Source organism: Corythoichthys intestinalis, chromosome 2 (genome assembly GCF_030265065.1).
Source record: "Corythoichthys intestinalis isolate RoL2023-P3 chromosome 2, ASM3026506v1, whole genome shotgun sequence".
In the NCBI taxonomy this organism is placed as follows: Eukaryota; Metazoa; Chordata; class Actinopteri; order Syngnathiformes; family Syngnathidae; genus Corythoichthys; species Corythoichthys intestinalis.
This window is the reverse complement of record NC_080396.1, coordinates 41,208,760-41,230,797: the sequence shown is the minus strand read 5'-3', so window position 1 is coordinate 41,230,797 and position 22,038 is coordinate 41,208,760. Positions and strand designations below refer to the sequence as shown.

The 22,038-nt window shown below is 39.5% G+C and overlaps 1 protein-coding gene across 15 annotated transcripts in view; it reads right to left on the bottom strand.

Annotated features, from left to right (window-relative positions):
• Positions 1–22,038, bottom strand: part of LOC130905999 (neural cell adhesion molecule L1-like protein) — a 104,877-nt gene that overhangs the window by 9,850 nt on the left and 72,989 nt on the right. For 5 of the 15 annotated variants that reach the window (XM_057819860.1, XM_057819851.1, XM_057819910.1 and 2 more), the window contains 5 exons: positions 20,795–20,860; positions 20,308–20,421; positions 18,274–18,435; positions 11,910–12,086; positions 10,410–10,482 (listed from right to left, as the gene is read on the bottom strand). In XM_057819860.1, the coding sequence (XP_057675843.1) occupies positions 10,410–10,482; positions 11,910–12,086; positions 18,274–18,435; positions 20,308–20,421; positions 20,795–20,860 (592 nt within the window). Of the gene's footprint in view, positions 1–9,344; positions 9,421–10,409; positions 10,483–11,909; positions 12,087–18,273; positions 18,436–20,307; positions 20,422–20,794; positions 20,861–22,038 lie in introns of all 15 variants that reach the window. The other 10 variants (XM_057819877.1, XM_057819962.1, XM_057819886.1 and 7 more) reach the window with 6 other exon arrangements.

Here is a 22,038-nt window from a genome sequence, read left to right as displayed (position 1 = left end):
TAGTGGTTCATCCACTTGTCCATGTGCTCTTCAGCCTTTTGCACCTGGATGATGTGCACCTGAGTCACCGCTTTAACCTCCAAATCATCAACGTCCATCATTGCTGGATTCTGATTTCTTGGCCACTGATCTGATGGTTAGATCAAGAGCTTTGGTCCTGACATCCAGCACTCATTTTTCATGAACGCTTCCACAGTTTGTCTTCTGGAGAGCTAATCAGCTGGATTCGAAGCAATGTTGACATATCTCCACTGAGAAGTTTGTGAGTGCTCCAGGATCGCTGTCACTCTGTTTGCGACAAACATCTAGAACCTGGTGCACTTGCTGTTCAAATACTTTAGCACAGCTGTGATATCAGTCCAAAACACAGATTGCTGTAAGTCCAGCTCCAGCCTTTCCTCAAAATCTTGTCCATCTTTATTGCAACTGTTGCTGCGGTCAATTCCATTTTGGGAATGGTTGGAGACTTCAATACAAGACTGTTGTTTGTCCAATATGGATGCAGCTTTTGACCAACTCGTGTGGCTGTCCACTTGTATACTGCAGCAAAAATTGAAGCCTATCACGATTGTCCACAGTACGGCTTTCAATTCCATGTTCCATGGCTCCAATGAACGATTTGTATTGCAGAGGGTCCTCTTCGAATGTCGGAATAGCAAGTTTGGGAAGTAGGGACACTTTGTGACTTTTCACAAGTACTCTGTAATACTTGCTTGCTGAGATATTGCTTGGCAGAGCCCATCAAGAACTGGTTGTTGTTGTTGTTCTCTATTTTCCATCTTTGATAATTCAGCCGTTTGAACTGCTGTCGTAGGCGCATTGGGTGTTATGCTTGATGTTGCTATAATAGGTGGTGACGGTAATTGAACGGTTAAATTTGAGTCTCATCTACCACTCATCTCAACAATATTAATTCCACCATTTTCTTGGGTGTTTTCATACTTTTGCAACACCTCCAATTTTGCCTCTAACTCAGCGAGTGCAATTTGCATTGCATGCATTTCCTTTTTTTTGCAATTAATGCAGCTTCCTTTTGCTTTAATGCAGCTTTTTCTTGCTCAATGTTCAATTTTGCTTGTAAAGCTGCAGCTGGTGCTTTTATTCTGATTGACAATGCTAACAAAGGCGAACTTCTGCTATGATACGATTTACTTGACACCTACTGGTCAAGTTTGTTGATGTGGACCTACAATCTGCAGGCACTTGTTGGCTACGTTTTTCATTTGGTGAAGCACGTTTGCGAACTTCGTCCATCAACTCTTCACATTTCCAAAACAAGTCATCCATTAAATCATTTTTGGGACAAAACCAATTTTTGTCTTCAACAAGCTCCTCTTCAGTCATTAAATTTTGAAGACTGTTGTTAACCTCGTGCCCCGGCTGCGTCGCGACTGTAGTTTTTGACTTGAATGTAGAATCCAAAACGCACAAAGTCCTCAGCCCGACGCTCTCCTCTTTAGTCTTCCTGGTGCACTACTGGACAGCGGCAAAGAAAAACTCTTACACCGCTCATTATGCGTTCGTTCTTTTTATCCAACAAAGAAGTAATCCACATCTTGACATCAAAACGTCAACAAAAGAGCGAATGAGACCTAAAAACATAGCGAGTAAAGAGAGAGATTAATGCAGAGTGGTAAAGGTCAAAAAGTGTTTGGGCTCTATGCTTCCTACTTCCTGCCCTAGCACCAACTGACTCGCCCACACAGCTCTGCCTTCGTATTTATATTGTACGACGTGAGGTCACAAGCTCGTCCCACAAAACCAAACAAAAAAATAACAAGTCTGTCTTATAGACCAAAATAAATTATTCCTACCTAACATAAATAATTAACCAAACGTTATTTAGGCTTCTACAACAGGCCGATACAACTGACCGACCTGGATTATGCTGACGACACCATCTTGCTCAGCACCTCCTGCGACCAGCTAAGGGATGCGCTGAGTATATACAGCAAAGAGGCGGAAAAGCTTGGTCTCTACGTGAGCTGGACCAAGACCAAGGTCATTCATGTCGGTGATGGACCTGATCCACCTCCCTTCCTGCTTGGTGATGAAACTGTAGAGCCTGTGAAGAGCTTTGTTTATCTGGGGTCCACGGTGACCGATAACGGGGATCTAAATTCTGAGATTCTCCGCAGGAGAGCCTTGGCAGCCTCTGCCCTGCAGTCTCTCTGGAAACTACTCTGGCGGCACCAAGCTATCTCACGGAAGACGAAGCTCAGACTCTACAACACCGCCACACTTTGTATTCTCCTCTATAGCTCTGAAACATGGCCCTTAAACAAGACACTGAACAAAAGAATAGATGGCTTTGACAGCAGGGCTCTCAGAACCATCGACAACATAGGGTGGCCCCAGCAAATCTCCAAAGAAATCCTGCGAACCCGGACAAATCAACCCACAGCCTCCCGCCTGGCTGCACAGTGCCGCATCCCCTGGCTCAGCCATGTTCTTTGTCTTCCTCCTAACCACCTGTCAAGAGCTATCCTGGAGTTTGACCCAAAGGCTGCAGACTGGAGACGACCACGAGGAAAGCCCCGCACTCGATGGCTTGACACCATCGCGGACGACCTCCAACAACACGGAGTTACCCTGAACGATGCAAATCGGCTGGCACAAGACGGCAATACTGGAGGGGCCTAGCTCACCTGGTCAGCTCTAAGCAATGGGACAGGAAACCAAGCCCAACACAAGAGCCTTGATGATGATGATGTACAATAGGCCTCATACAGTATATGCCGCTTTTGCACTGTAGGAACAATCCACAGTTCCTAGAACCTTTTGGGGGACGATGATGTCGTGTTGCATGTTCACACAAACCATTTTAGTTCCTACTCTGAGGTAGGCACTTTACTCTCTTTCGGACTGTAAGAACCGGAGTACTTAGTTTCTATAACAATCAGACTCTCGGGTAGTTTTAGGAACTATACTTCGCCAGGCAGTCATGTTCGCACATGGGTACTGCGCCTGATATTGACTGGTGTGACGTAGTAGTCTGCACCATTGACACATTATTTACTCGCCACACCCACCTCTGGCAAAATAAAATTGCAAAAACTAAGCTGAATGGAAAAGAACGAAAGGGAGACTGTTGAGTACACGGTGGCAATTCTTGCATGTTTGAATCGAATAGTCTCCATTAGCAAGCAAATCCGGCGTCTAACGACAGGACTGGTAGAGCACACAGATTTATTACAATGGTAGTTTCTTTTTAAATATGGCATCTCTTTGAGATGCGTGAGTATGGAAGGGGCATAGCTGCTGATTTCAGTGAATCACCAAACACCTAAGTAATTGTTTTCCTACGGCCCCACTGAAAGTCTACCTCAGAATAGGAACTAAAATGGTTCTCGGAACTCGAGTTCCTGGTCCCTAGTTCCTACGTGTGCGAACACACAAATTGAAGTAATCATCTCTGAAAAGGTTTTAGGAACTGCGGATAGTTCTTATAGTGCGAAATTATAGCTACTTTCGCACTGTAGGAACTATCTGCAGTTCCTAGAACAGAGGTGTCCAAATCAGTCCTCAAGACCTGCTGTGGGTCCTGGGGTTGCTGTTCCTACCAATCGGCGCAGACAGTTTAACCAATGAAGTTTCTGCTTAAACTAGCAGCACCTGACTGCAATCAACTCCACCTCTAAGACACCAGATTGGTGAAAAGGTTTCGTCTTGTTTTGATAGAATGAAATCCAGCACCTACTGCGGCCCTATGTGGAATAGTTTAGACACCCCTGTCCTAGAACTTTTTGGGGCGACGGTGACATCATTTTCCCTGCTTGCACTTGTAGGAACTAGGGACCAGGAACTCAAGTTCCGAGAACCATTTTAGTTCATCCTCTGAAGTGTGGACTTTCAGTGCGGGTGATTCGCTGAAATCAGTAGCTACACCCCTTCCATCCTCACAAGTCTTAAGGAGCCGCCTTTAAAAAAAAACAACAACAAAAAAACCCTGGACTAAAGCTTTTCCAGTCTCGTCATTGAACACTGGAATTTCTCACCGATGGAAACGATTCCCTTCAAACATGTAAGAATTGCTGCACTGTCCTTGATGGTCTCTTTTTCCGTTCAGCTTAGTTTTTGTAGTTTTATTTTGCTAGAGGTGGGTGTGGCAAGTAAATAATGCGTCAGTGGCGCAGACTACAACGTCAAATCAGTTCATATCAGGCGCAGTGCCCATGCGGGGAACGGCGCGAGCCCAAGCCGAAAATAGAGCACTTTAGGTGGACATGTTGGCCCCTGTCCGGCAGCGAGCAAGCGCCCTACTCGTTCTCACCCGCCATGGAAACTAGCCGATGAAGGTGTGCACTCCCACCAGACTTGCCTTCGCTGGCCGACGTCCGGCGGCGAGCATGGTCATCCACAAAATGCAAGCCCCCTCCTTCTTAAAACATGTGACATGATCCCACAGTATTTGACTTAATGTAAGAAACTTAGCTAACTCACTTCCACTGCCTGCCATACTGTCCAATCGTCTGACCATTTTTTTGCCCATTCTTCGCAGTGAACAGGATCTTCTGGAAACTCAAAAAGACTCACGCCACTCTCTGTAGTGTAACAACAAAAGCCTGCAGTACATCAGGCTGGCGAAAAATATAGGGAAAACTCTCCAAAATGCACCAAACTTTGAGCAAAAGTAATGCGGCTGCACGGTGAAGCGCTCATCCACTGACATCCTCAATCTACGACTATGGAGGGAAGTCACTAATTTTAATGCCGAGGAATTCAGAAAGTTGAATAAACATATGGATCACATCCACACACAGCCAAGCAGTCTATTTCATTCAGGAGCATAAAATACTGTGTGTTATAAACATGCTTTTTCATGTCTTTCATGCAAAACTATTCCACAAATATTTGAAGACATTTGATAAGTTAAAAAAAAAAAAATTTCCACATTAGACCATAAACACAGAAATATAAGACTATTGAAAGTCCTTAAACGTTTACCTTTATCTTAATATGCAACATTGATGCTTTGCCATGGTAAATAACAATGAATAATGTTTAAATAAGAAGACATTGATTCACACAAGGACTGACTATAAATATCTCTGTAGAGGTGAGAGAGGTGGTCGAGGTAGACTTGCTCCAAATCCAGTGTGGTCACATTTTTTCACAAAGATGATTATTACATTTCAACAGTAGTTAGTGTCATACCCTGACCTCCATCTAGGTGAAACCACGGAGACGAAAACAATATCTAAAGCAACCAAAAGTGTGTTTGAGCCATGTCAGTGTGCGCACAGCAGGGAGTGAGTCAGTTCTATTGGCCAGCATCACTTTCATGCCCACAAATTGCTTCAGGGCTGCAGAGAAACCTTCTTATCACATCTTGGAGCTACAGCGCATGAACAGTTTGAAGACACCCAAGACAACACGTTTCTTCCTGCTGAATTATTGTCTTGGCAAGCATCACGGGAATGCAATTGGCAGCCACTGTGCAATTGTGACTCACTATGCTCAGAATGGAGGAAGACAGAAAGGGCTATTTTAGGTGATTTCTTTTGTGTGTGTCTACGCCTGTGCATGCGTGTAGGGGGGTGTCTGTGTGTGTTGTCACTTCATTGTTTAAAAAAAAAAAAAAAAAAAAAAATACATACCAAAAAAACATAAGCCGTGATCTCAGGCAAAATAGAATTCAATTGATTTCCTTTCTGTCAGCATTGCAACGAAAACAGAAAAACACCAACTAACAATGACACTTCAGAAACTATATTCACTATTAAAATGTTCCCTTGTCAGGGACATTTTATGGATAATTGACTTTTCAACATACAGTGAGAAGCAGAAGTATTTGCACCTCTTGTGATTTTGCAAGTTCACCCACTTAGAAAATAGGTAGAGGTCTGAAATTTCAATCCTAGATGCATTTCCATTTATAGAGAGAACCTTAAAAAAAACGGAAGTCACATTGTATGATTTTTTAAAATGATTTATTCGTAACTTACTGGAGGTCAGAAGTATTTGTACCCTTGAGAATCAGCAACAATTATTACATTCAAAGAGTTGTCAGTCTACCGTAAAAAAGTCCACCTTTACCCCATGAGTAACCACCCACCCACCACATGTTTGACCTCATTGTTACCTGTGCACCCCACAGTCAGTCATAATCCAACTGCTACCATGGGCAAGAACAGAAAGCTTTCGAAAGACACCAGAGAAAAAATTCCACAAAGCTGGAAAAGGCTATGGGACAATTGGAAAGCAGCTTGGTGAGAATAAATTAACAGTGCAGCAATTTTTAAAAAACGGAAAAGGCTAAACATGACTGATAATCTACCTCAGACTGGGGCTCCATGTAAAATATCTCCTTGTGGGGCATCACTCATGATGAGAAAAGTGAGGGCTTAGCGTAGAACTACGCAGAGAGAGAGCTGGATGCACAGTTCCAAAGGCTACGGTCAGTAGAACAGTACGGTGTAATGATTTAAAATCATGCGTTGCTCAGAGGGTTCCCCTGTTGAAAGCCAATACATGTGACGGCCCGGCCAGGAACCATGGGTTCAAATACTTATGAACCCAGTAAATTATAAATAAATTATATAAAAAATCAAACAATGTGAACAATGTGAATTCTGGATTTTTTTAAAAATGATGTCTCTGTCTGTGGAAATGCATCTATGATTGAAATTTCAGACCTCTAACTACTTTCTAAGTGTGTGAACTTGCAAAATCACAAGGGGTGCAAATAATTCTGCTCCTCACCATATATATAAATATTGGTAAATGTGTTTCTTAATTGCCTACCAATTCAACAAGTATGAAATTAAACCACCAAGTTTTGCTTTCTGCCTAATTGTCTTCATGTCTGTTCTGAATTTTGCTAAAATAAACCAACTAGAAACATAATTATGCATTGCCCCCATCATCATTATCTTTCTTCACTGGGCATGGAAAGATTAAAACATGTAAAATGGTCATTACACAGTTGATTATATGCCAAAATTATATACAGTATATGTACTTAAAAGTAAAAGTCAATGACAAAATGTAATTCCATCCAGCAAATTAGTCGATTAGTGAAAAATAGGTACTCTAGCTAATATGAATTTAATGATAATGTTACTTAAAAAAAAGTTTGTACTTTAGTATACACCAATTGATTTCTTATTATTTATCCATTCGGTGGGTGGTTGCTACCATTGTCTTTCCTAACTTGAACTCAACTTTGCTGCTACCAAATTATCTAGTGCATCTGCCATGTTAGCCCTCGCCCACCCATCTCCATCCCCGTGTGGGATAGAGAGCGCTGATTTAGACGCTCTGTGCACATGATTATATGATTTTGGTCTGCACGATTTATTGATCCTTTTCTGCCTGCGGACTACACAGGTTAGGATCTCTGACCTCGGCTATTGGCTTTGAAAAATAAACTGTCCTCACTTGGCTTTATATTGACGAGTAAGTGGTGCTGTCTCTGGTGCTGAAAGAGGAGATGGTTTATTCTGCGGCCTTTTTAAAAATGTTTTTCTCTTTCTGTGCCTTTCTATTTGTGCATGGATAACTGTGCTACATTGAATAGTAGAACTGATGGTGTTTCAGTGAGAAAAACCGTGGCGATAACTCCCAACAGTGCACAGGCTTAATACTAACATAAAATTCTAAACGTTATAATGGCAGAAACTGTAGCAATGTTGCAGTAGTTTTAACCCTTTCTGCTGCATATATACATATACAGCAATGTGTAGACTTACAAATTAATAATATTAAGTGGCAAATATTCTTTAGCGTCTTGCATTGGCGCAAGCAAATAGCTCAGATGCGTGTCGTTCTTTTGCTACTAGAGGCAACATGTCAGGTGGCATAACGCAGCTATTACCACTGAGCCCTCTTTGAGCAGTGTTTTATTTATTTAAAAATATAATATTAAGAGGAATTATCACCGTATGTTTTTATAAATGACAGAATAAATAAATAAACAAATAAACAAACAAACAAATAAATAAATAAATACAAACAATTTGGATGTTTTTTTTTTGTGGCTTTAATGGCAATTTGCATTTATTTCACTGGGGAAGCATGATTTCAGATATGAAATGATGATGGTATGTTTTGAGTTGTGAGCATGGTCATAGAGGGATTTGAACTTGGTAATCAAGGCACTCATATATATTTGTCCTTTCTCGAATAAGACCTAATTAGATTGCCAAGAAATAAGGTGGCCCCGAATGACAACACAACCTAAAGACGCACAAAAACACTTGCAGTGCATGCACATTATAAAGCATTTCAATAAACCACCTAAAACATGAGCAATATACAAATTATATGCGGTACAAGCCTAGACTTGGCCCATTTGTATCTAGCTAAAGCAGTGCTTCTAAGTATTTTCTGTTATGCCCCTCACAGACGTAAATGTTTCGCCCCCCCCCCACACCTTTCTGCTGCCACCGTAATTAATGTAATTTGTCTAATTAATTAATATTATTATTACAAGAACACCTCTGCATAACTTTGTGTCCTTTTTAATATTAAATAAAATACTTAAAGCGCATCTATTTGCCTCAATTAAAAAAAAAAAGAAAAAAAAGAAAAGAAAAGTCACATCCAAACTGTTAGAATACAGTCAAGGTGCATTTTTTGACTATTGGATATTGCAAAATAAAATGTAAGAAAATCAATAAATAATAAAAAAAATTCATATTTATCAGCAACGGTAACACATGAAAACACAAAAAAATAATAGAATAAAAGTGACAGTGTCATTGAACAGAGGGACAGTTTTTATTTTTGCTGTAGGCAGTATCACCTCCTTTGCTATGGTGTGAGTTTATTTTGCACTGAGCGATTTGGAATGCTACCTTACATGATGCTAAAAGTGCTCACTGTTTTACTGATGTAACACTGACAAAGCGGGACAATTGTTGCCAATATTCAGCATGTTTTAGCTGAAAAAAAAAAAAATAATAATCAAGCGGCTTCTCAATATGATAGGGGTCTAATGTCTTTAAGGGATGTCTCAATTGATTTGGCTTCCTGCTGCCCAGTGCAAGCACACAATTTTAGACACAGTAAACAGACTGGTCATCCTCGTCTCTCAGCGTTTCGTCATATGTCCTCGTCTAAATCTTCATATCTCCAGTGCTATTTTCTGTGTGCTCCTGTTTGGTTAAAAAATACGGCACACATTCTGAAAATGAGAGTGCCACTGCTACCCATTGAATGGCTGTGCATTTACACTTTATCCTAGTACGGCAAGAAAGCATTTCCCCGAGGTCACATGCGCCACCCCCGCCATAACTCTGCGCGCCCCACTACTTGAAAAGTACTAAGATAAAGGGAGCACAACACTTCTATTGGATTCTAGTACTGTACAACTAGTCTGATCTACATTGTGTGATTACCTAGCCAATTTCATGACGGAAAGTTGAAAAGTGTCTTCTAGGCTCGTCCTGGTAATGCTCAAGAACAGACGGTTTGCTTTTTTGGCAAGTGAGAAGACAGAAATGACAGTGAAAGGAAATTAATGTGTGTTTTTTCACTACTTGTAATCAGAGCCGGCTCTACCCAATGTGTCCCCATTATGAGTTGCCTTCTTCCATTGAATATTTAAATGATTTTACAAAAGTAAATGGAATTGCATTGTCTTTTCCATCTAAGTTATGGACTGTATAAGGTAAAATCCATCCATTTTCGTAAGTACATGTGCATCATTGAAACGCACTTTGTTTGGAGCATCCATACAACTAAGTTGGGTTTTGCACTTTACCAACTTAGTTGTATGGATGCTCCAAACAAAGTTTCGTTGTGCTTTTTGCAACAATGACAATAGATATTCTGAATCTGAATCTGAATGCTCAAAATTAGATATCAACTTAAAAGTACACTATGCTAAATGATAAGCAATTTATTCATTCATCTTCAGTATCGCTTATCCACACGAGGTTTGCTGGGTTGCTGGAGCCTATAACAGTTAACTACGGCCTGGAAGCAGGGTACACCCTGAACTGGTTGCTAGCCAATCACAGGGCACAATGAGGCAAACCATTCACGCTCACACCCATATGGAGGGACAATTTTGAAGCGTTCAATCAGCCTACTATGCATGTTTTTGAGATACTGGAGAAAATGCGCGCAGACACGAGGAGAACATGCAAACTCCAAAAAGGAATGTCTGAGATTGAATCCTTGATCATATAACTTAGAGGCGGATGTGCATAATACTCCATGCTACAGTGATAGCAATATAAATGCTTAAATTTTGCTGTGTCTTAAAAAATTTATTCATCCTTTTTTTCCCCCTTTTTTTCCTCCCCAGTGCTCTGGACATTTTGATTCATCTAGAAGAAAAATTATTTTACTATTTTGTGTTGCCAATTACAGCATTTTCATGTATTATCAAGTGGGTGAGCCGGCTCTGCACAGAGTGATCGTTAGCCATTTTCCGATAACACAATGTTGCAACTCACCTGTATTCACAGAAGGTGTCATCATTCATTGCCTGTGATTGTTCTTCAGGGTGGATGTCTTCCTTTTCTTTCACTGCAAAAAATGGGGGCATTTTGGCTGGTTTAGTTTTCTATAGATAAACAGGTGCAACACACATACAATACTTTTTAGAACCCTATTAGCTTGTGTGACTGTCAATTGAAGGATAGCGGAAAATGAAACCTCTTAGTTTTGGGCAAGGTAGTGCTTGCTCAGCCACTTACACCACTTTACACTCAGGCTAAAATAATCAAAAATCTACACAAAAGCATTTGAGTGCATGCCAGAGTTAGCTTTCAAAAGATACAAGTGAAAAGCTTTTGGGGATAATGACATATGGCGTGTGTAAACATTTTATCAAGTGGATTATGAAGAGCTTCTATTCTATTCTCCCTCACTTTTTTATCTATTCTTGCCTTGAAGTTGAATTGAACAGAAAAAAGTATTTTTATGAAAAGAATTGGAAGGGTAAAGGGGTTTGCCGGTGGTGATGGTGGTGGGGGCAAAAGTGCTTGTGAAGATTTTCAATACTTGTCAAAACCTACCCACGCTGAGGTGGGTTGCAAGAGAGAAGACAGCTTGTGAGGAAATAAAGCACATGAGGAGAATGAGTATTTCTCTGGAATGAGGATGTACTGAGGCCCAGCGGGAGCAGAGGCACAGGTGAGAAGTCGAAACCGTCTCATCCAGAATTTTGATTCAAGAAGCAACCCTTTACACAGGCATGCAAATCATTTTTCTCATGCAGTAGCTTGCTTGTCACAGCCTGTTCTGCTAAGAATTTATTAGGACCCCAACACCAACAAATCTACAGGATTCAATAGATAAATGACATATGTGGAGCTTCCAAACGAATAAACCTCATCCTAGTATCATAACTCAGGGTTTGTGAGAATGCAGGTCGACGGATTAAAAAATTCAACATAATAGAATTAGGATTGGAGAGAGCAATTTGGGCTCAATAGTACATTTTTAAGACTTTTTTTGTGTTACAATTTACATATATATAAAGGAACAATTAACTATTTAAATTAACGATCGGACCTTTAAGGCACATAGTAGCATTAACACACATAAACAAAATCTAATATTGACTATATTTTGAGTTTAAGTGTGATTACAAATAAGTTATAATGGCCAAGAAGAAGATGCTATGTAACGTGTTAAACTTGTAAGGAACTCAGAAACACCAAAACACTATTAGATCAACTGTTGGAAACAGTTTGACATCCCACATTTTTGTCCTACTAAACTCTTTCTAGAACAAAGCTTTGTCTTCAAGCCAACATGCATGCATGATGCAAAGAGTGGATGTTTTCATGGTTGAGGGCCACTCTTTTAGGGGGTCAACCATAATGAAGTTTCAAATGTGATCAGATAAGTTAGTGTTCATCCAATTACACAGGGATGTCGTCAATGTAGCAACATTTTGGTTGACTCCCAAAAATGAGAACATAAACCCCCGTGAAAGACTGACTGACCTTTGTCCATGGCGAGCATGTCTTGTCTCCCAGGCGGCGGCGTACCTGCATACTTGCCACCTTGGTTTCTCCGCATAAAACACACTATTAGGACGATGAGCGTGAGGAGCGCCACAGCACACATGGTCCCGATAAACCAGCCCTTTGTGGATATGCCTCGCTGTTGAACTGCCACACCTGGGTACAACAGCAAAGAATAATTTAAACACCAGCCAATAAAACTTTACTTAATTTCATTGAAAACACAGATTCAAACTGGAGATTATCAGTGTTGTTATTCTTCTTTAAAAAGTAATTAGTTACAGTTACAAATAGGGTTGTTCCGATCATGTGTTTTTGCTCCCCATCCGATCCCGATCGTTTTAGTTTGAGTAACTGCTGATCCCGATATTTCCCGATCCGACTGCTTTTTTTTTTGCTCCGATCATATACATTTTGGCAATGCATTAAGAAAAAAATGAATAAAACTCGGACGAATATATACATTCAACATACAGTACATAAGTACTGTATTTGTTTATTATGACAATAAATCCTCAAGATGGCATTTATATTATTGACATTCTTTCTGTGAGAGGGATCCACGGATAGAAAGACTTGTAATTCTTAAAGGACAAATGTGACTTTGTATATTGTGACAAAATATTGCCATCTAGTGGATTTTTATGAGCTTTCAGTAAATGATAATTCAGCCATTTAACTTCTGCCCAAATGCATGATGGGAAGTGCAACCATGACTGTGCGTAATGGTACCAATTGATATATCTTCTCAGCGTTGGGAAATTAAATAGGGTGTTAAGAAAAAGATCAACTACTACCTTTCTTCAGCACATTGCTTCCCACGATGTTTTTGATCGCTGAGAGAGGGATTGTGAGGCATTAGCCAATTAAAAAAAAGGCTTCAAAGGCTGACAAAATTCTCTCTACTCATTTTACGTTGCCTTTTACTTCTATGAATTCGTAATACAGTGCCAATATAGATTGAACACGACAATGCGTGAGTGGGTAGTGCAGCGCATGCGTTAATTGCGTTAAATATTTTAATGTTATTACCGCCGTTGACGCGATAAATTTGACAGCCCCACTTTAAGCCAAAACTAAAGACTCTGGATGAGTGTAAGACATTTTGTCTGTAACGTTAAATACAATTAAAAAACGATTTAAAAAAAAAAAATATATATATATATATATATATATATATATATATTAAAAAAGGCATGTCCGATATTCTTTTGCCGATTCCGATACTTTGAAAATGACGTGATCTCTAGTTACAAATTACTTCTCCCAAAAAGTAATTGAGTTAGTAACTCCGTTACCTCAATGTAAGGGTAATTAGTTACTTGGCAAAGTAACTGACTTTACTTTTCATCTTATACACATTATTACATGATCCATTCTATAATGTCTTTCACATCAACTATGTTTATATTAACTGATTGAATTGAACTGTCTTTTTGTGTCCCAAAAAAACCCATAGGTCACACTTTTTACATTTCTTAAAAATTCACCTATATAAGACTGTAATTGTGTACAAACTTTAACTTTCAAATGCTGTGAGAAAAAAAAAAGCCTTTTTGTTATTCCTGTTGTACTTAACCCAAACCGAACCGTGACCCCAGCACCGAAGAACCTACTGAACTGTGACTTGTGTGTACCGTCAGACCCCTAATATGGATAAATATTTCGATATGCAGGTGAGGCTCTGAATCTGTTCCATCCCCTATATTTGCTCGAGTTGTTTTGATGATAAAAACATCACACAAGGTTTATGGCTATGTCATTCAAGAAAAGTTTCAGTCAAGCGACTATTTTTGGTAATAAAAAAAAAAAGTTATTATTACCGAATATATTTCCCGAATATAAGACGCACCCTTGTATAACACGCACCCCAAATTTACTTGTAAAATCTAGGGGAAATTATTGTACCCGTGTATAACTCGCACCCTAATTTTAGCACCAATAAATAGAAGAATACAAGAAAACAGAGCTTGTGTACAGATCCAGAAATGTCATTTTACTGACTGGTGAAACACAGCACAAGCATAGCACATTGGTAGTTTAAAACATTACTGTAAAGTCACAATATGTATGGTAATGATATGATCTGACAACTTCTTCAACTTAGCAGATTCCAGGAGAAAACAAAACAGACGTGACTTTTCTTTTAAAGGCTGCTGTATAACTTGTTCGTTTCATCATGATGAATAAATGTTTCTTCCATGGATTGATACAGTAAAATAAAAGTGGTGATTTAGGTCGGAAATCAGAAGAGCTCATCGCTGTTGACTAGAATGTAACAATAGGAACTATTGTTATTTGGATTTGAGTTTCTCGAGGGACAGATATAGTTGACTGACACAAAGTCTGTGTTGTGTTACGTTTGTTACGGTCCAAGTTGCGGAGCTGCAATAAACGCTGACTCAAATGAGTTCAAGAAACTAAATTCTGTGCTTCATGAAGAGTGAAAAAAGCAGAATTTAACACAGACGAAATGATTCGACCGATCAGAGTGAAGTATTACCGTGTAGCGAGTTATAACAGAATTCACCAGCGGAACTTATGTTGGCACATTGAATGGTTTCTGGGGGGAGATATTTTGTTGAGGGAATAGCCGGAAAGATAATTATATTCCGCGGGTTGCATGTGAGACAGACATTGCTACCGTATTTTGTTGCAACCTAAATGTCAATAAAGCAACGCGGATTAGCTCCGTTGTTTGATACTCCGCCTCCGACTCCTTCCCTCGCTCGCCACGACCGAAACAAAATGGTGACGTCACGTACGGTAATGGTCGGCAACGAATTGCCGCATACGTTTCTTCAACACAACATGGCCGTGTCAAAAAAAAAAAAAAAAAAAAATCGGTCTTTATATATATATATATATATATATATATATATATATATATATATAATATATTTATATTTTTGTCTCAATCCCTGTGCCCGTTTATAATGCGCATCATGATTTTACAAGTTGATTTTGGGGAAAAAAAGTGTGCGTTATATTCAGGAAATTATGGTATATTGTAGCATCTACAAGCACAATGCGCACTTGGTGATGATAATGTATACTCAACAGGAAAACTGTCCGTTATTTTCTATTATTTGTACCCACCTGAACGCCACGAACTGTATGTAAAAAAAAAAAAAAAAAAAAAAAAAAGCCCGTGAGTGTAAGATGACACTCACCAAGCTAAATGGTAACACTAACAAGGACGCGAATGCTATACTAACGCTGCAAGCCACCTAGCATCGCGTTTGCAATGGCGTTAGAACCCCCTTCCTTTCTACCCCCTCCCACTCTGCTCTCCTCGTGTCTCTCTGGCTCTCCATATCACTTGTGATTCAACCAAATTTTAGTAACAAGCGCCTCCTCATGCTCCATAATGGTAACAGCGTTGCAAAGATAGGAATAGTAATTACCGTATTATTCGGACTATAAGTCGCACCTGAGTATAAGTCGCACCAGCCATAAAATGCCCAACGAAGAGGAAAAAAACATATATAAGTCGTACTGGAGTATAAGACTCATTTTGGGGGGAAATTTACTTGATAAAATTCAACATATAGAACAAATATGTTATCTTGAAAGACAATTTAAAATAAAAATACAATAGAGAACAACATGTTGAATAAGTGTACAGTATGATGATGTTACATGATGCATGAACAACGAAATGCGAACGTGGCCGGTATGTTAACGTAACATAGCTATTTAGATAACTATAGCATAAAGAACATACTAACAAGTTTACCAAACGATCAGTGTCACTCCAAAACACCAAAATAACATGTGAAATGGTATAGTAATGTGTTAATAATTTCACACATAAGTCGCTCCAGAGTATAAGTCGCACCCCCAGCCAAACTATGAAAAAAACTGCGACTTATAGTCTGAAAAATGCGGTAATTAGAGTACTCACTACTGACAAAAATAACGGCGTAAGTAACGCCGTTGTACTCTAATGCCGTAGTTAACAACACTGTTATAGTTCTAATTCCTTTCATCCACTTCTTCATTGCAGGGGCATCACACTGAATGAAGAAAGGCAGCAAGCCTCCTTGTTGCCCTAAGTAGAAATTGACTAAGGAGTCATTAACTCCACAGAAGTAATGAAGGAAAAACATAAAAAAATCTTTTCCTTATGTCATATTGTTTAGGCGAAGACTGTTTTAGTAAAAATGCATAAATCTGACAAAACATTCCAGAGTGGAATCTTGACAATGCTCCACCCTGTCATCCCTGTCTAGCGTGTTTTGATGGCATCTGTCTCCAGGGTGCCAGATCGCTTAAAGTGAGTATGACTTCAAAAAGCATGTTTATTTCATATTTCATATTTGTTTTATGCTTCTGAATGAAATGGACCACTTGGATGTGTGTGGAAGCGATGGTTTGATATATTAAATTTTTGTATCCCGCGCCATGAAAATAAGTGACTTCCGGCTTCAGTCTTGTGTTTAGGACGAATATGAATGTGACGTCACCAGGGTCAGCATCTCACAATACAGCATTGCTTTATAGCATGCAGATGGACTGCGGATTCAGCTGATTTTGCGGATTAATTTGTTAATTTTTTGCATCACGCCAGCCAAACGGCTGCAGAAAATTGTTGTTGCACCAGGGAGATGCGCGTGAGCCATTTCGGGTTTCAAAAAGATCCCGTTCACTGGGGATATTAGCCAAAACAAGCCCTACTACTGTTGGACCATTGGACTTACGAGAAAGTGAGTAAACATCGTATTTTGTATTATGTCCAATGCTGGGATCATATTTTACACGCGTTTTAATACGCATTTTGTGGCTGATTGTCCACTGAAAATGCCACTCGGCCGACGACCGGCAGCTTGTCGCACACACCCTCTTCGTGTGCCCGGTGTTCTGTCAAATTTTCAACCCGATCAGAAATGGCAACTTTGTGTTAAAAATGACCGCGAATACAGCGAATACAAAGTAAACACTACAAATTTTCTTTAAATAAAGGACTATTTACTTACGTTTGATCATGGACTGACATGTAGAAAAGTTCACCCCAGACACATGCTGCCATGTTAGCTGCACAACAACTGCACGCCACTCTCTGTTTACATCGTCGCCATGTAGCAAAGCATTATTTTATGCCATACTCGTGTTGACCATGTGGCAGGTACATGCTCCTCCGACGTCGGCCAGTTTGTCCGGCGGTGCTCTCCAGCTGCTTCCCCGGCAAGCTCTCCTGTCCGTAGCAGGGCAACGAGCTGTAACTCGCTCTCCGCAGGGCGGGTTGCTGATCGGCGAACACACTTTACAACCCCGCCGGCGTGTGAAGTGATCCGGGCTAGTTTTGAATGATCGCTTCGAAAAATGAAAATAAGACTGGGAGACGTCACTCGGTTCGGGTTAGCATATCGGCTAACTGTCACGCCTCTTAGTTTGTTTACATTTTCCGAAGCCTGGGCAGGAAAATGGCATAAAATATCGTTCGGGAGGTGCGACAGTAAAGGTGAAGTCGACAGTTTTGACCATTTTAGAGTAATTTTGCGATGTCGTACTAAATAAATGCATTTTTATTATTTCATATTCCATTTGGCACAAGACTTACTTGTCATGACCATACCATTTATACAGCAATTGGGGAAAAAAATACTTCAATAAAAAGAATATCCTATAAAAATATTGGAGTAGAGAGACTGAAACAATGACATTTTGCAGCTCTCTTCATCACATTTCCCTCGTTCTGAATAATTCCCCCTCAATGGGTTGAATTCTAAATCAGATGATACCATGACCCTGCCGACGTCATCCTCCTGTTGGGGACGCTCGAGCCCTATAATGGTAGATGTGGCTAAACGGCGGATTAAAAGACTAATTTCTCATCATCAGTGCTTTGCCAAATTGTTGTATATTGTCGAATCGTCTCAAAATATGATTCTAATACATATAATAATGCTATTTAAGACTTTTTTTATCCTATGGTACACACTTTAATCTGGTAACACTGTCTGTCTCCCATACTCTGGAAAAAGAGTAGAAGTGTTTCATTCAGTCAATTAAGTTTTGGTGGTGCTTCCAAATACGCATTGGGCATGCATATTACAGGTTTTAGGCACTTTTCCATCTCCACGTGCACACAGACTTTCCCACACGAAAAATTAACAACAAAATGGCGCATTTATATATGTGTATATGATGTTCAATAAGCAGATCTTCATTATGTACAATTGTGCAAAAGCTTCAGTGAAAAAAAATAAATTTCCAAGAAAACCTTAGTTATTTTGCATACCTTATGGGCCAAGCATGGATTCAATTTATCTATGCTTTATCTAAATGCTTCTTGCACTAATCTCTACTGTCGACACACAACAACTTTGCCACGTCTTACCTGTGACTTGTGTCTGGATAACGTCTTCGAAAATGCTAGCGTTATCGAGCAAAGTCTTGGCCATGAGTCGCACAGTATACACCGTCCCCGGTTTGAGCCCATCAATTACATGGAAGTTTTGAGACGTGTTTACCGCCTCAGATATGCGCCAGTTACCATCACCTACACACACGCCAAGGACAACAAGTGCACAAGCAGCGAGCCTTAAACAATCATCCCAGCAGAAACAGATACTGTATGTTGCATGAGTGGAACCTCCAAAGTTAAAAACCCCAAAGTTGTAAATTTTTTACCAAATATTTACCAAAATATGTTTGTATAGCAGAAATATCTTGAAGGATAATTAAATTCAGCCAACTATGTGTTTGGAACCTTAGTCTGTTGTCCCTGATAACAAAGGAGCAGGCAGAAACACGTGACATGAATGGGGCATCACAAGGACAAGACAGGAAACAAGACACATCAAGGAATTAAACAAAAATCAAATCTGACCTAAACAAGTCTGTCGATAGGGTGGGGCAGCCGGCCGGGCATGTTGTCCCGGGCCTCAGGACCATAGGGGCCCCTGAATGACCCTTAATTTATTTTACTTTACATTCACATATTTCTTTTTTATATAAATCATTGTCTGATTAAGTATTATGTGCTACTCGATATCTACTTAAAAACATATTATTAAAAACATTAAATTTTTCAAATATATATTTGTTCCTTTTTTTGCACCCCACCCCTTCTGTCTGAGCAATGGGAGATCAAGGATATATGTTAGTCTGTGGGGAGCAGGTGCAAGGCTGAACAAACTCGGGTCTGGCGACTGGATTTATCTTGGGTTTACAACCAACTATGTATTATAGCAAACGAAGCATACTGTTACACACGTGCACACATGTAGCACACTGCTATGCATTTTCTTGCCTTTGCCAGTGACTGTAGCTGGAGAAGAGCGAGCCTTCAGTAAAATGAAAATAATAAAAAACTACCTACTCTCCACAATATCACAGGGCAGGCTTAACAACCTATCCATGATCACTGATGTTATAAATGACTTGGCTGTCAAAAAATCTAGCTGCATCACTGTTTAAGGGCTTAATAACCCCAGGGATGTGGAGGGGGCAGGCACAGGATGTTTAGTTATACTGTTTTGTTGCTGAGCAGGCAGGCATGCATAGCACTCTCAGTTGTATTGTATTGTAGCCTACATGGGACAATAGATGGAAAGTGTTTATTTATAATGTGTCACATCACATTACGGTCTGTTAAATTTAACTGTCCATCTCAAATTAAATAATTTTAAAATGTATACTGTCATTGCTTGCAAAGCGGTAAAAGTACTGCATATGTTGTTCTGACAAGCCAGTGGCAGTGGTGGGCTGGGGGGGGGCACACAAAATCTAACATATAGGCCTCAATGGTCAATAAACCACATGTTTTGAGATTGCAAATATATGTTTTGTACATGAAAAGACTTGCAGCCCATTAGTCTGTATTCACAGGACTATAATTATTCACCGCGGGGGAGGAAAAAAGTAGTGGCTTGTAATAAAAAAAATTACAACATGTGAATACATCCCAGTTGTATTTATATTACTTACAGTGAGTTGATCCATAGATATAATAGCACTGATATCACTTGGGCCTCCTACGCAACCGTATTATAATGTTTTTCATTATGGTGGTACGTGGTGATCCAACTGTTTTTAGAGTTAGTACTTCGGATACAAATGTTGAGAACCACCCGATTAAAATACATTTAACGTTTGGCATGACAAGGCAACACTGAAGGAGGCGAGGGCAAGTAGGTGGGGGCACAGTAAAATATTTTCATGGCATCTGCCCCAAGGCTGAAAATGAAATGAGTGAAACAGCATTCCAGGGATTATGTTATCTTCAGAGGTTCCACTATATCTTAAACATGTATATTATTGAGGCACTGACAGTGGGGAATGTTGGAAAAATGTTGAATACACATTTAAGATACATTTGTATTAATGTCAACCAAAAACTGTCAATGTGGAGCAGTCGAAAGAAGCTTACGGTTGTTCATATAAGCCACGTAAAGCTGCGAGTCCTGCTGCTCCTCCCTGACAGTCCAGCTGATTTTGGCATAGGTGTCACTCGCATAAGAGCTTATGTTCAACAGGCCTGGAACTGATAAGGGGGACGAAACGGGGAGGATGGGAAATGTGGTTGGAAAACCCCACAAGGCACAAAAAGAGAGAAAGAAGGCATAAAAAGAGGATTAGCGGAAGCAAATAAGATCCCACATGCAGTTTGAGAAGAGTGCAGCTTGCAGCAGAAACACTTTAGAACAGCAGTTTATAAAGACAACCATGGTCCTCTAGACTTAATTAGGCAGAGCAGGATTTGAGCTCATGAAGGGTCGATGCCGTGCTAGTAGGTGCAAGTGAGATATACTTCTCTCTAGCACAGCTGGCACATGACTCAACACAACACCATGCCCAGAATCTTATTGTTCATTCAACGTTCAGAAGTATAAAGTTAGCATACATATCGTATATACCTAAAGGAGGAGGATGAGTACCACTACTTGCAATCAAGCGAGGAAAGGAAAGAGAGCAGTTGTAGCCTGAAATGAGAAAAGAATTCTCAGATGTTAGAATCACAGTTTTGTGCAGAGAAGATGAAGTAAACTGGCTAGCAAAACCTAAAGCAAGCAGGCCTTTTTAACAAGCTACTATAATTGACACACTAAGATCAAAACACAGCTGAAGTGGTAATAATCTGAAATTTTTAAATTTTTATTTTTTTTCTGATAAAAATCAAACTTTACTCATGCATGATCAGTATTGTTAATCTTCCTTTAAAAAAGTAATTTCAGTTACAAAATACTTCTCCCAAAAAGTAATTTAGTAACTCAGTTACCTCATTGTATGAGTAATTAGTTACTCAGCAAAGTAAGTGACGTTACTTTTCATGTTCAACACGTTATTACATTATACATTCTATAACATCTTTCACATCAAAAACATTGATATTAATTGATTGAATTGAACTGATTTTTTACTCCCCCTCCCTAAAAAATGTACAGTAGGGCACACTTTTACATTTTTTTTTTTTTAAATTTCACCTGTATAAGAGTGTAACGGTATACAAACTTCAACTTTCAAATGTTGTGAGACAAAAAGCTTTTTTTGTGTTTCCTGTTCTACTGAACTCGCACGGAACGGTGACACCCATGCCGACGTACGTACTGAACCTTGACTTATGTGTACATCGTCACCAGGGGTGAAAGTGGCTAGAATTACTTGCCAGAAATCCCTGACATGAAGGTTGTCGCAGAGCCAGAATTTTTGTCTTTATTTTATTTTGGGGGGGGTCAAACCTCCTTAAAAAATGCAAAGAAAACTGCTTTTGGCACAGTTGTTCCTAAAACACATAAAAAAAACTTTTCATTCAATGATTTGCAAACTAAAAGTTAACAAAAATAGCAGTAACCCCGACCTTCATCTCGTGATTTTTATTTTCCCTCATTTCCTCATATTTAAATGCAAAATCTCAATTTTAACTACTGTACTTAAGAACATAGGATGTACATTAAAATTGAAGTTAATGTAAACATTTACTTTTCATTTTTTTTTATATAATTAAGGTATAGGTAACATTCTGCACATAACTGCACATTCACAGAAATGAGTACAAATTACTTATATTCCATTTCACTGTGTATAATATATTGTGAAGATCGCACAAACATTGACTTAACATACTTGAACAAAAATATGTCAAAAGCGCACATTGACAGAT